Raw genomic sequence first — 15,783 nt, 5'->3', positions numbered from 1 at the left:
GCTCGAAACCGGAGAGTTGTTTTTATTTCTTTTGCGGAGAGTTCATCGACTGAAATGTTCATAAAGTTTTGCTTTGAGCTCCTCTTAGTCTTGTTTAATTAGTGTAGATTCTGAATACAATGTAGCGCATCTTGTTAATGAGTCTTTAGCACACAACCATTGAACTAGTTACATACGAAATGAGACTGAACGAGGTAAATCGGGTCAGTGGCGTATCCGCATACTGTGTTTATCAACAGTGATTTATTTGGATGGAGATTTGATTCGGTGGAGTTTCTTCTTTGATGAGGACGATTTATGGAGTACAAGTGGTGCTAAAATTTAATGGCGATTTTTTTTACAATTTCGCTGAGTTACATTTGCTTTAGGACATGTAATTTAAACGTGGGAAAATTGCGCTCTTTAAGATCACTGCTCCACTTTTCCTCTTTTAGCAAATAATTATGGGTACCGTTTTGTCCAACAATTAAGCTTTTGGAGCTGGTTTAACAACAGTGTGGGAGACTCGGTCTGTCTGGAATTTGGTGAATGGATAATATCTTCTTCAATTTGTTTCAAAATGCTAAAAACCGCATTTAAACAATTCAAGGAAGTGGCCATTCTAAAAATATGAAAACATTATAAAGAAATCAGTAAATGATCTAGAAGGTCAAATGTTTTTAGTGAGAAAATACAAAAAATGCAAGAATGGTAAAGTCTCTCAATTTTAAAAATTTTGGGTTTACCAAGACAGTCTAATTTGAATATAATTTGAAATTTTGGAACAACAAATTTAGAACTTGTAGGTAAACGTACATATATGTTAATTTTTTTGGGACCCAAAGTGTAAGAATTCTTTCGTTAAAGTTAAAAAATAAAAAAATATTTAATAAATCAAAAAAAGAAAACAAAAAAAAATAATAGAACAAAACAAAGTTTTAGTTTTATTATAGTTTTTCAACAAATGAAGAAAGATATCAAAAATTAATTTGGATCTAAAAATCTTCGAAGTTAGGAAAATATCTGAAAAAATCTATACAATTTTAATAATCTTAACTGACAAATCTAAGAAGTCCATAAAGAAGTGAACCTAAAAATAAATGATTAAAATATTCATATTGAAATAGAAAGAAAATTAAAAGGTTCGAAAGAATTTAAAAATTCGAAAAAACTTTAGAGTATCCAATGATGAGCAAAAGAAGATAAAACCAAAATAACCAAAAACTTGAAGAAACTAAATTTTAAGAATATGTGAAAAATTTGAATAATATGAAAATTTTGAGGTGTAGATATAGATTTCGGAAAATAACGCCCAAAAGAAAAAAAATGTACAAAAAAATCATCGATTGCCATCGATTTTCTCCGGTTTTACATATTCCGAATTCAAAAATTTAATAGGCCAAAATAAAATGTAAATTATTTCTGTACATTTTTTTTGTTCCACACTTTCGAAACTGTCTTGCGCTGCTGTCGCTGAAAATTCGATCTTAAATATCTTAATTTCAAAAATTTAATTGATCAAATTTGAATTGAAAATTTTTTCCAGAACTTTCAAAGTTTCATATCTTTAGAACTCTGACGCATATGAAAAATGCGGTTTTGCCATCGAATTTCTCGCATTTTTGTTGCTTTGAATCCAATTTTGCATATTCAGATTTCAAAAATTCATATGCCCAAATCAAACTGTGAATTTTTTTTGGAATTTTAAATATTGCATGTTTTGAACTATAACAAATAGAAAGAAGCGGTTTTGCCATCGTTTTTCTTCCACTGTTGTCTCTAGAATCCAGTCTTAGATATCCCAAATTCAAAAAATGAATTGCTCAAATTCGAATTAAATTCTATTTTAGAGGAAAATTTTTCCAGATCTTCGAAACTATGACAAATAGAAAAATACGGTTTAGCCATCGATTTTCTCCGGTCTTACATATTCCGAATTCAAAAATTTATTTGGGCAAAACAAAATGTAAATTTATTACTGTATATTGTTTTTTGGAATTTTCATTGTTTCACACATTCGAAACTTTGGAAAATAGAAAGACGCGGTTGTCACCGTTGTTTGTCTTGCGCTGCTGTCGCTAAAAATCCGGTCTTAAATATCTTAAATTCAAAAATTTAATTGCTCAAATTCGAATTAAATTGTATTTTGGTGAAATTTTTTTCCAGAATGTTCAAAGTTTCATATCTTTAAAACTCTGATAGATATGAAAAATGCGGTTTTGCCATCTAATTTCTCGCATTTTTGTTGCTAAGAATCCAATTTTGCATATTCCGATTTCAAAAATTCATATGCCCAAAATAAACTGTAAATTCATTTCTGTAGATTTTTTTCAATGTTCCATATGTTTAGAACTATAACAAATAGAAAGAAGCGGTTTTAGCATCGTTTTTCTTCCACTGTTGTCTCTAGAATCCAGTCTTATTAAATATCCCAAATTCAAAAAATTAATTGCTCAAATTCGAATTAAATTTTATTTTGGAGAAAAATTTTTTCAAAATTTTTATAGTTCTATATCTTCGCAACTATGACAGATAGAAAAATGCGGTGTTTCCAGCGATTTTTTCGCACTTTTTTTTCTAAGAATGCGGTTTTACATATTCCCAAAAATTTATTAGCTCAAAACAAAATATAAATTTATTTTTGTGGATTTTTTTGAATGTTCCATATTTATATATAACTATAACTATAACAATATACTCTAACTATATAATATACTATAACTATAACAAATAGAAAAAAGCGGTTTTTTTGAATGTTCCATATTTATATATATATACTCTATAACTATAACTATAACAATATACTCTAACTATATAATATACTATAACTATAACAAATAGAAAAAAGCGGTTTTTACCGTCGTTTGTATTGCGCTGTTTTCGCTAAGAATTCAATTTTAAATATTCTAAATTAAAAAAATTTATTGCTCAAATTCGAATTAAATTTGGTTTTAGTGAAAAATTTTCCGGAATTTTCAAAATTCCATATCTTTAAAACTACGACAGGTGGAAAAAGGCGGATTTTATCATCATCATTCTAGCGGTTTTGTCGCTTAGCATTCATTTTTAAATATTCTAAATTCAAAAATTTAATTTTTTAAATTTAAATGAAATTTTGTTTCGGTGGAAATTTTTTCCTGAATATTAAATGTTCCGAATCTTCGAAAATATGACAATCGGAAAAAAGTGGTTTTGCCATCATCTTTCTTGCACTTTTGTCGCTAAAAATCCGGTCTTAAATATGCTGAATTCCAAAATTCAATTGCAATTATAATGAAACTCGATTTTAATAAAAAAAAATCCAGAATTTTCAGTCTTTCATATTTTTCAAACTAGGACAGATGAAAAAATGCGGTTTTAGTTTTTTTCGCGCTTTTGTCACTAAAAATGCGATTTTAAATATCCTAAACTCAAAATTTTAATTACTCAAATTTGAAAGATTTTATTTCGGTGCAATTTTTATTTATTTATATTTATTTATTTTATGTTTCTGAACTATGACAGAGGAAATCTGCGGTTTTTGCCATCGTTTTTTTTTCGCGTTTTGTTCTTAATAATCCGGTCTTATAATGTTCTAAATTCAAAAACTTTATTGCTCAAATTCGAATTAAATTCTATTTTAGAGAAAAAATTTTTCGAATTTTAAAAGTTTCATATCTTCGTTTTTGTAAACATTCCGGTTTTACATATTCGGAATTTAAGAATTCAATTGCCTTACATAAAATGTAGGCACATTAATTTCAGTGGATCTTTTTTTTTGAATTTTCAATGTTCCATATCTTTAGAACTATGAAAAATAAAAAGTTGGGATTTTTGTCATCGTTTTTTTTTGTACTGTTATCGGTAAACATCCGGTTTTAAATATCCTAAATTCAAAAATTGAAAGTCAAATAAAATCCTTGTTATCCAAATTTTTTCGGAATTTTTCGAAGTTCCATATCTATGACCGATAGAAAAATGCGATTTTCGCTTTTTTATTTTTCTGGACTTTTATCGCTAATAAGAATCCGATCATAAATAATTTTATCGAATTTGAAATTAATTAAAAATCGCAGTAAAATGTATACAATCCTAATTATCTTTATAGTAAATTAAAAAAATTAAAAATTGAAAATCCATAAAAGTATGATAACATAAAACTAAAAAAACTATAATTAAAGAAATCACAGAGAATTTCGTAAATCAAAAAAATAGTCAAAATCTTAGCAAAACGCCAAATTACTTTTAAAAAGGACTGACAATCCAATTTAACAACATATTAAATCTTTTCTAAAAACTAAATTAATAAAAAAATGAAAACATGGACAAATTTAGTGAAATTTTGACATCCCAGAGAATCTAACCAAACTCAAAAAAATTAAAAAAAAAATATATATCTAGATCTGAATAGTTATTTTTAAAAATATTTTAAATATTTTAATATTTTAATATATTTTAAAAATTTTTGAGACCACAAAAAAATTAGAAAAAATATACTTAAAAAGATTTGGAACAAAGATTGTTAATTAAAAAAACTAGATAATGTTAAGAAAATGTACATTAATTCACATTTTCGAACAAATAGGAAATAATTTCTATTTTGAATTCAATATATTTCAAAAAACAAATATGAGAATATTTTTTTTTTGTTTTTTGATTTCTTGAAAAAAATTCTTTTAGATTTAACCAACAGCATTGAAGCAATCTTCTAGCGTTTTAATTTTTTTTAATAATTTTATAGTTTTAATGTTTTAGAGCATTTTTGGTTCTTTTCGGTTCTTTTAATTAAGTTTTTTATCTTTTCAGTTATAGATTCCAATTTTTTTCTTTAAATTCTCCAGATTGGAAGTATGTATTCACAATTTTTAATTTGTATTATTTTTGCGCATTTTTTTGACACTTTTTTAGAACCACAAATAAAATAAACACGCAAAAAAACAACAATAAAATGTCGCATATTAGAGACCCGAGCGCGATTTTTCCCCAAAACCCATAAATTCCAATCTTAATTGTTACCTGTGCAGTTAACTAAAGCCGCTGCCGGCGCCCTCGTTCCTGGTAATTCAAATCCTGCTTCATCCACACACCAGCAGGAACTCACAATTTCATTATCACATTGTATGGGTTCAAAGGCGCCAGATTTATTACACTTCGGCATTCTAACAGTCTTTGTATCAACTCCAAGAGCTTTAGCACGCCTAGACGCTGCCATTCTCAGAGTCTGACATCCTAGAAATAAAAGCAATTTCATGTTACCAAATTATTTCGCGCGAAGACAATTTCTTGCCTGATTAAGCCAAGAAAATTAGATTAGACTTTTAATAGGGTCAACGCCCAGTTAATTAGGTTCGTACCTGTAAAAAGTTGTTTGGTGCAAACTTTACCACATGGACTTTTGCAGCAAACACTGTCGGCCGAGCAGTCGTCGTCTTCTGAGCATTGTTGGGCGCGGAAAGGACATTCTGTTAGCATGGGGCATTTCGCTTCGGAGGAATCTGAAAATGCAAGTCGGTGCGTTAAAAATCCCATTAAAGCATTGATTTTTAATTCGCTGCGATGCTTTAAAAAGGCTCATTACACCACTCCTTATTTTTTCTATGTTCAAATAGAAGAGTTATGACCTCAAACTCCCACACGCCTCTTAAAATGAAGCTTTTGATTGTGTTCTAAAATCGAATAACTGTTAACTGGAGAGTGTGTCACATGTGCAAAACGAAACCTCTTTACTTTGCGTGTCGTAAACGAAAACGTTATCTCTTCATTAATTTCAGCCACCAATTATTTTTTATGTAATCTTCCTCTTCTTGTTTCATTTATTGGTGTAGAAAGCGTTGAAGAAACTCCAATAATATAAACTCAATTAATTAAAAAAAATCTGTTTCTGCTTAAATTATACAATTTGAAATCTGATGTCATAACATATAGACACAAAAGAGTGAAGGTCGCACACCAATGAGTCAGTTTATTAAATTGACAGGAAAGAGGAAATGGAGATTGGAAAAGCTTGTTACGACCGCTTTAATTAGTGATGTAAATTAAAACTTACCTTTCTTTGCAATTGCTATCGACAGAAGCACTAGAAGAAGTCCTATGCTTAATTCCCATCGGATAATCATGGTCGAGAGAGCTGGAAAAGAATAGGGAAATTAATGAATTGTAAATGCCCAACGGTGAGCTAACCAGGCATTGAATTGTGGTGGGAAAATGTTTTAAAAATATGCGTAGGAATTTAGATGAATCATCTTTACCTTGATATTAGTATTGTTTTGTTTACAGTGGCGAGTTAAATTTAGATTCAAAATAAATTACATTTAAAACTGGCATTCCGAATATTATTTGATTTATCATATTAACAAACTTGTTTCATAAAACTCGTATTAAAACACCTGTACAGGTTTTCACCACAAATGTTTTTTTTCTAATTTGTATGTTAAAAATACAATAAAAAAATGCGTTGCTATGGCAACTCAGCTATTACCACATTAACATGGTTTATTAACGCACTCAAAACGAATACGGAAAGTATTTAGTTGCTGTATTTAGAATTTTTCGAATGCGTTTTTGAAATGCCGAAAAAATTCTGGAAAATTTTGCAGAATTCTAAAAAATCTAAATCAAAATTCTGGAAAATTCTAAAAAAAGTTTCAAAATATGAAGTTCAAAGCGTTTTTAAAACTTGCTAAAATATTCTAATTTTAGAACAGTGCAGAATTCTAAAAATTTTCGAAAATTTCTATAAAACGTAGAGAATTTTCCGTGAACTTAAAAGGTTGTAAGACATTTTCGAAAAAGCTAGAGAATGTTTGAAAGTTTCAGAAAATACGAAAAATGCTTTCCCTAAATTTTTCAGGTCCTAAAAATTCTCTAAAAATTTCTGAAGAATTTACAGAATCATAAAAAATCTTTGAGATATTAGGTAAGTTACAAAAATAAAAAAACTAGAAAACGCTAGAGGGTTTATCAAAATTTCAGAAAATCCTAGAAAAATTCCAGGAACTGTGCAAAAATTCTAAGAAAAACTGAAAAATCCTGTAGAAACTCCAAAAAAATTCTGGAAAAATACTGGATACCAGATTTTTTCTCAATACCTCAGAAAATACTAAAAATCTTTTGCAAATTTCAGAAACCCTTTGCGGAGTCCAAAAATCTTCTAGAAAATTTTGTAGAATACTGATAAATTCCCGTTTAATCCCACATGATCATAAACAATTGTAAAAAATGTCGAAGAAACTTACAAACTTCTAAAAAAAATCGAGAAGACACTAAAGAGCTTATCAAAATTTTAGGAAAGCCTAGAAAAATTAAGAAACCCAAAAAAATTCTAAAAAAAAATTGACAAAAATCTTGTGGAATTCGAACAAATTTCCGAAAATTCCACAGGATAAAAATTATAATTATAAAGAATGTCAAGAAAACTAAAAAAATTCTAATCAAATGCGATTCCTAGAAACCCTGCACAGTCCTAAAAGTACAGTCAAATGACATAGAATTTTAATAAATCCTAGAAAGTTTCAGAGTAGCATGAAAAATTGTAGGAAAAGCCGGGAAAACATAGATCAAATTAGATCAAATTAATCAAATTAAATTCCGGAAATACTAAAAAATATTTGAAGTCTGTGAAAATTTTCGAGGATCTAGAAAAATGTAGAAACTGCCCGAAAATGCCTCATAATCTTAGAAAATGCTATAAAATCTTCTTGGAAAATCTTAAAAGAAGTACAGAAAATCCTGCAGAATTCGAGGAAATCCCCAAAATCTTACAAACATGAAAAATTGTAGAAAATGTCGAGGAAACTTACAAACTCTTATAAAATTATAATAGTATATTAAAGAAAAATTTAATTTTTCCAATTCTAAGAATTTTCGTGTTACACGATTGGTAATGGTTTTGTAACCACGACTGGCCACTTGATTTTCAAATTTAATTTAAAATTTGACATTTATTGAGTTTCACTGTCACTGAACTCTAACCTAACCTCACAACCTGTATTTACATCTATTATACAAGGTGTTTATAAATGTTTCTAGCATCAAGGGTGGCTATGAAATGTCAAATAAAATGTGGGTTTAGATTTTTCAACTGACATTTGTATTTAACGTCAATCGTTTTGAACAAAGTTAGTTCTGAAAACAAACCGTTCAAGTTGTAGTTTAAAACCTGAAAATCAATAATTTTGACACAAAACTGTAACTGAAAACTCGTAGACGTAAAAGACATTTGAAATAATTGTGAACATAGTTATATTCACTATGAAAACAAAGCGGCAAAATAGCGCAAGACAGGAATTCCAAAGCCCGCCCCCATTGATGCTAGAAACATTTATAAACACCTTGTATTCAGATACATATATTGTTGGCCGCAAAGGACAATTCAATTATATTGATACTTTTTTTTTCACGCAGCAATTTATTAAACACGAATCGTAAAAACCAAATCGACCAAGAACTTGACAGGAAACAGGTGACAGCCAGACTAATCAGTTCTGCCAATTTTTAAAAAACAAAATTTCCTACTTTGAGTTCTTTTATAGATACCTATAAACGACTCCAAATTGAGTACTCTAATGGACCTATTAAAGCGGCAAATTCAAAAAAAAATATACTATTAAATTATTAAAACAGCCATAAAATCCCTAAAAATTCCCCAGGATCATGAAGTATTGTACAGAATGCCCAGAAATTTTAGAAACTTCCAAAGACTCTTTCAACGTCGCAAAAAATAAAAAAAATCTTCTGTGAATTGTACAACTGTCAGAGTCTTAAAAAATTCTAGGAAATTGTGTAAAATATTGCGAAATCTCCAAAACTTTTCCAGGATCATTAAGAATGTCGTGGAAACTTGTAAGCTTGTAAAAAATTCTATCAAACATGCGATTTCTCGAAAATTTTGCGCGGAGTACAGTAAAATGTCATAAAAATTTAATAAATCTCTGAAAATTCCACAGAAATATAAAAATCGTAGAAAATCTCGGAGAAATATACAAAACTTCCAACAAAATTTAGAAAGAATTAAGCGCAAATGCTTGAAATTTGTGAAAATTTTTGAAAATTCTTAAAACTGCCCAAGAATCGCTCAGAATTTTAGAAAATGCTATAAAATTCCCTATAATTAAATAAAGAATTGTAGAAAATGTCAAAAAAAACTCTTAAAGGATTCTGGAAAAACGCGAAAAAGTTCCTACCAACTTCATAAACCTTGAAGAGTCCGAAGAATTATAAAAAATCCTGTAGAATTCTTAATAAATTTATAAAAATTCTACAGAATCATGAAAAATTATTGTAAAAAAAGTCGAGGAAATTTACAATTTTACCTAAAGTATCGTACATAATGGCCAAAAATTTTAACCTCACAAAAAATCAAAAATCTTTTGCGAATTTTAGAAATTTTTAGAAATTCTCGAAGATCTAAAAAAGTCTATAAACTACCTATAAATCTCGCAAAAGCTCAAAAAATTTTGAAAAAGTTTTAAAAAATTCTAGAAAATTTTGTTGAATGCTAATAAATTTTTGAAAATTGCTCAAGAACATGAAAAACCGTAGAAGAAGTTGCAGAAACTTTATAAAAAATTCTAGAAAAAAGTACAGTCTATCAAAGCTTCAAGAATTCTACATTTTTGTCAGAACTCGTGTAAAATCCTCTACCACATCCTCGAAAATTTTACAAGATTATAAAAATCATAAAAAATGCTGCGAACAATTAAAAACTCTAATTGATCTAAAAAACCTACTAAAGTTTGAGAAAAATCTAGGAAATTTTAGCGATTCTTAGAAATATTAAACATTAATGGGTGGCTAACTTTAAAAAAAATATAATGCTAGAAGGAAGCTCTTAAAAATTATAGAAAGAACCGAGAGTTTTTCAGATTCTCAGAAAATACCATCACTTCTAAAAAAAAATAAGAAAAAATACGATATTTTGAAGAACTCTAGGGAGTTCTAAAATAATATAAATCTCACAAGATTATGAAAAACCAATCCACAAAAATCCTGAAAAACTCTAAAAAAATTCCAAGGAACTTTAAAAACCTCTAAAGGAAGAAAATGTGATTTCTTTTATTTCCGCGGCAGTTTTACAAAATTTTCATTGTTGAATATTTTGTTCTCGTAAATCTTATTTAGTTATAATAATATTTGGTACTTGGAACTTTATTATAAAATTCTAGTTTTTTGATAAATTCATTATTTAAAAGTATTTCTCTAGATAAGAATCCTATATTTAACCATTACGACTTTTATTAACATGTTTCCATTAATTAAAACACAAACAAACGTTTTATAGATATGCACAGACAATTCAGTGTAATTGACCGGAAAGTTGTTTTGTCCAAATATATTTTAATGAGCCACCGGACATTCCACTGACCAAAAATACTGCAATGTTTACACCAAAAAATCGTCGATAAAAATATAAAAAAAAATAAAAAAATTATATTATCGTTCAAGTACATCATTCGACAATGTTTCATACGCATTCCTCCACACCTATCGCCGAAGATATTTATGCTAACCTGTTTTTCATCAAGAACTAAATTTGTCATTACAATTGTAATTTATTGCGTGCAATAACTCCGGACAACTTTGAGGCGGATATTAATTAGTTCGCAGAACAGAATCTGCATGTTTCAATTGAACTTCTATTATTTACCGCCAATAATACAAGTTTGATTTTTAAAATACGCGCATGTATGATAATGATAAATCGGTGTATTTAAAGTTGCGTCATGTCTCCTCCAAACGCGCGCGGTTGCGTCGACGCAACTCTTTTGACAAGTTTTTTCATGTACCGAACTTCCTTTCCTGTGTCCAGTTTTATTGAGGTGAAAATTGCGCTAGATTTTGGTACTACAGTAATTTAGTACTCAAAGTGTATGTAAATAAATGGCATTCAGTGGGTATCGTAAAATTGCACAATACATCTATCGCAATCAAGGATCTTAGTGTCGGTATTTGTCAATTGTCAACGACTATAAATAAGACATTCAAGAAGGATATTGCGGATAATCCTAACGGAATATTGAGTGAAAATTTTGGACGCTAAACTCTTCATTTAAATGATTTAGATGTAATCTAAGAACAAACAAAGCTTAAGTGTATTAATTTATTAATTACCAACCAGTTTGATAATGTCCGCCTGATGGCATTTCTCTGATTAATTAACCAATCCCAGTTTCAACGACAAAGAATTTCTCATTACTTCACTCCATTTCGTAATTTTCCATTCGATATACGGAATACATTACATGCCTTTACAAAGTTCTTCCGTTTTCTGCGCAATTTTTCCGTTCTATTAAACAAGAAATAGGCTTCCATTGGTTTGATTTCCCTCGAAAATGGATATTAGCTTCTAATTAGATTATACTGGTCGTGCGCGGGATTGTGTAATCAGAACTACCAACACAATTTTTAATTTCAGTACCTCCTAGACGACTAGAGTGAATAATAAATGGAATAATTTAGAAAAGTGAAATGATAGAGTATGCTTCACTCCTACGGTTTTAAATCTTAAGTCTCGAAAATTGATGTTAGTTTCAACATCTTTGACATTTAACATATTGAGAAGAAAATCTACAATTTTGCATAAATATGAATGGAATTTTTGAGTCCCTTTATATGTAAATAAATAATTTATATTAATAGAATGATTCAACTTTCTTTCACGACGGTTGATTGTTAAGGTAATGTTATACAGTGTACTCATTGGTAAAGCAACGAGATTACAAAATCGTATCAAAAATTTTAACATTTAAAAAGGCGAAGAAAGTTTCCATTATTTTTATTTAAATAGATTGTTACTTAAGTCATGCTTAGGAACTTAAAAACTGTACCAAAATACAAAATTATACAACAGAAAAAAATTTCTAGAAGCTTTCATTTTCAAGACAAAGCAAAAATTTCCAAAATTTTATATTTAAATCAGAGATTTTTTAGTTTCAACGGGATAAAAATCGATTTGGAGAGATTTTTACTTATTATGTCTTATTTATTAACCGAGCTAAATTACAACTTTATCGAACAACAAAAACAAATTTTGAAATTTTTGTTGTAATTCTAATCAAAATAGAGATTTTTGGTTTGAGTTAAGAGCGACAATAACAAAAAGTCATTTTTTTACTCTAAAATTACTAAAATTTTGACATATTTTGACAAGTTACTAGGAAGACAACGGTTAGCAAATTCTTAAAATTTTATGTCAGAACTAAAATTACCAAAATTACCGATTTTAACATAAGATTATTGGTATGTTGTAAAATTTTAAAAATTTGTTTCTTTAGCTCTAAAATTTTGACATTTAGCACAGTTACTAAGAAGAAAACAAAGAACCATTTCCTAACTTTTTTGCTAACAGCTCAAAAATTACCAAAATACAGATTTTATTTTAAAAAATTGGAAATTTGGAGATTTCTAGACTACTTTAATAATAAAATTTTTAAACTTTGCTCTATAGTTTTGACGATTGGCTCAGTCAATAAGCAGAATTCGTAGAACCCATTTCCAAAATATCATGTCTATAGCACTGAAATTAATTAATTAACAAATTTTAATAAAAAAATTTAAACATTTTAGATTTGGCAGTAAAATGACAATTTATAAAATTTGTCGTTTCTGCTCTATAATTTTGATGTTTAGCACAGTTGGTACGAAAACTATAAAAAACAAGTTCATAAATTTGCTGAAATTACCAAAATTTTAATTGAAATAATAAAACTGAGAATTCTGATTTTTCATAAAAGTAAAAATTTAAAAAAATTGTCGCTTTTGCTCAATAATTTTTATACTTAGCATAGTTACTAAGAAATGAATATAAAGCAAGCTCCCAAACTTTCATGTCAATAGGTCTAGAATTTCCAAAATTATAGATTTTAATTTAAAAAAATTGAGATTTTTTGTTCGTCTATTTATTTTTTTTTAATTTGTTTGTGACGTTTGGTTGAATCAATAAGTGGAATTCGTGAGAGACTTTCTCAAAATTTCAGGGTGATAGAATTAAAATTGCCACTATTACACATTTTAAAGAAAAAATTTAAATTTTTTTATTTGTCTTAAAAACAAAAATTTCTAAAATTAGCCTTTTAGCTCTATAATTTTAATATTTAGTACAGTTGCTAAAATGAACACACAGACCAAGCTTTCAAACGTTCATCTTAATAACTCTTTAATCAGTTAAGTTACGAAATTTAAAAAAAAATATTATTTTTTTAACTTACTATAAAAGTAAAAATTTCTAAAATTTGGCTCTATTAATCTATGATTTTGACGCTTGACTCAGTTAATAAGTAGAGCTCATAGAGTATGTTCCCGAAATTTCATGTTCATAGCAGTATAATTACAAATTTCAATAAAAAGCTTTGAAAAATTTAGATTTCTAAAAACAAAAATTTTATTTGTTTTTCTTTTTCGTTCTATAATTTCGATATTTACCACAATTCCTAAGACAAGCACATAGAGCCAGCTCTTAAACTTTCATGCTCATAGGTCTAAAATTACCAAAATCAGCAAGAAAATTACGAATTTTGATAAAAAAAAAACTTTTTTGATTTTTTATAAAAGAAAACGTGCCTAAAATTTGTTTTTTTTACTTAATAATTTTGATTTTTAGCACAGTTACTAAGAAAAACAGCGTAAGCTCCCAAAATTTCATCTCAATAACTCTTAAATTACCAAAGTTACGAATGTTGCGATGAAACAAACTGAGACTTTTGATTTTCTATAAAAGTATATATTTTTTTAATTTAGCTTTATTGCTCTATAATTTTGACAATTTGCTTTGTCAATAAGTAAAACTCCGTAAACTATGTTCCCGAAATTTCATGTGTATAGCAATACAATTACAAATGTTAATAATAAGATTCCAAAAATTTAGATTTCTCAAAACGAATTTTTTTTAAATTTGGGTTTTCCGTTTTATAATTTTGATATTTAGTACAGTTACTAAGAAGCGCACATCGGACAAACTCTCAAACTTTCATGCCCATAGGTCAAAAATTACTAAAACTACCGAGAAAATTACGGATTTATAAAAAAATACTTTTTTGATTTTTTATAAAAGTAAACGTTCCTAAAAAAATTTTTTACTCAATAATTTTGATATTTAGCACAGTTGTTAAGAAAAACACACAAAGTAAGCTCAAAAAATGTCGATAGCTCTAAAATTACCAAAATTGCGATTTTTGATGCAAAAAAAAATTCAAAATTTTTAGTTCAGAATATTTTTAATGTGTATTTTGCCCATAATCATTTTGATATTTAGTTTAGTTAATAAGTAAAGCACATGCCAAATCAATAAAAAATTTAAAAGTAAATATTTATTTGTTTTAACACCTTGGCAATGAATATTTGGGCGGCTGCTATTTGCGATTTGTTTATAACGTCCTATGCTAAATTACGAGTTGATTGATTTATTAAAAATATAATTTCACCAATTTGACTTAAATGCTCAATATTTTTAAACTGTTATTTTAACAATTTTAATGTTTTAAATTGTAGTAGGTAAATTGTGTTAAAAATATTCAAAACTTATTTCGACTGATAAACAAAGGAAAACAAACTAAATTTTCATTCCAATTCCAATTTAAATTTCATTTTTCCCCAAAACAAATAGAAACAATTTCCCCACAATTTCCGAGCTTCACCAAGAAAACCACTCGAACTTTAGATGCAATCACTTTTATCAAAGCTCAATCCAGAACCGGCTTGACGCAAACATATTCCCGGCAATGTTTTCCCAGATTATCTAAATTTATGCAACTACACAGTTAAACCAATGTAAGCATCCAACAATAGCTCTTTTTTGTCTCCGCAACGGTTTTTAACCAACAGTTACATAATCGGAAAAAATGCCAAATTTCACCGGATTTTGAAAATTTTTCATCACGTTATTGTTCGTGTCTCCAAGAAAATATTGCATGTTGGAGCACAACCTAGTTTAGTTAATACGCACGTTCGTAATAATGGCATTGTTGCAGAAAAACCGCTACTCTGCAACGGAACCAAGAAGGTAAAAATTTGTAAAAACTGTCATGAGTGAGGACCTGTCGATTTAACACTTTCTAGGAGATTCTTGTTGAAGTTGACAATGGTTAATTAGTACGACTAACGACAAGTTGATGAAAGCTGGAATTTTATAGAGCATTTTCTTCATGTTTTGTTTCTGTAATGCGGTAATTAAGTACAATGAAGATGATGGAATAATGGGGCTCTTAGTATGCGGCTCGAGCACTGCATGACTTGTCACTGCGTCAACTTTTACATTTGATTATGTTAACTATAAAATAAATGTCACCAAAACTCCTCCAACTCATTAATTGTCTAATTGCACTAACAATAGGTGATTCACCTCCTCTTGGACAACATTAGAAAGCTTTTCTCTATTGCTCATCAGGTCATCAAAACCGCCGGAAGTGTGAAAAATTTTCCGACCAAGCTCCCCCAATTTAATTAATTAGATGTAATAAGTAATTACACTTCAACTTACTTTAATTACGTTTGAAAAATGTAAGTCCTCTTTGGTTAACACGCGAATCACAGCGCACGCAGAACAACACTACCGAACCTGTCGTTATCGCGGACTCTGGCGCTCAACTGCTGTCTTGGGTTTCGTACCAGCACACTGACCGACTTTCGAAAGAGGCATTCCCGTGCTCTAGGTGAGAGCTGTGACGTCATTACGGTTCTTTGCAACCAGGTGACACTGCATCCGGGAGTCTCGCTGAAGAAGAGCATCCGGTGGTGTTGGTGGCCGATGAAATCATTGTATTCATGATTCGATGACGAAAAGGGGAAAATTCGACGACGCACCGTGGAAAGTGTGAATTGACGTTGGCGTCA

At 28.9% G+C, this 15,783-nt stretch overlaps 1 protein-coding gene across 1 annotated transcript in view; it reads right to left on the bottom strand.

Annotated features, from left to right (window-relative positions):
• Nucleotides 1-15,565, bottom strand: part of LOC148180397 (uncharacterized) — a 31,506-nt gene extending 15,941 nt beyond the window's left edge. Inside the window, exons 1-4 of the mRNA XM_088035739.1 lie at nt 15,431-15,565; nt 6,005-6,085; nt 5,313-5,453; nt 4,975-5,187 (exon numbers count right to left, since the gene is read on the bottom strand). Coding sequence (XP_087891865.1) covers nt 4,975-5,187; nt 5,313-5,453; nt 6,005-6,074 — 424 coding nt within the window. The 5' untranslated portion in view covers nt 6,075-6,085; nt 15,431-15,565. The remainder of the gene's footprint in view (nt 1-4,974; nt 5,188-5,312; nt 5,454-6,004; nt 6,086-15,430) is intronic.
• Between the last annotated feature and the right edge of the window lie 218 nt (nt 15,566-15,783).

This window comes from Gnatocerus cornutus, chromosome 1, assembly GCF_029298725.1.
Source record: "Gnatocerus cornutus isolate USDA-ARS CGAHR chromosome 1, icGnaCorn1.1, whole genome shotgun sequence".
Lineage (NCBI taxonomy): Eukaryota > Metazoa > Arthropoda > Insecta > Coleoptera > Tenebrionidae > Gnatocerus > Gnatocerus cornutus.
This window is presented reverse-complemented; position numbering and strand designations above follow the sequence as displayed.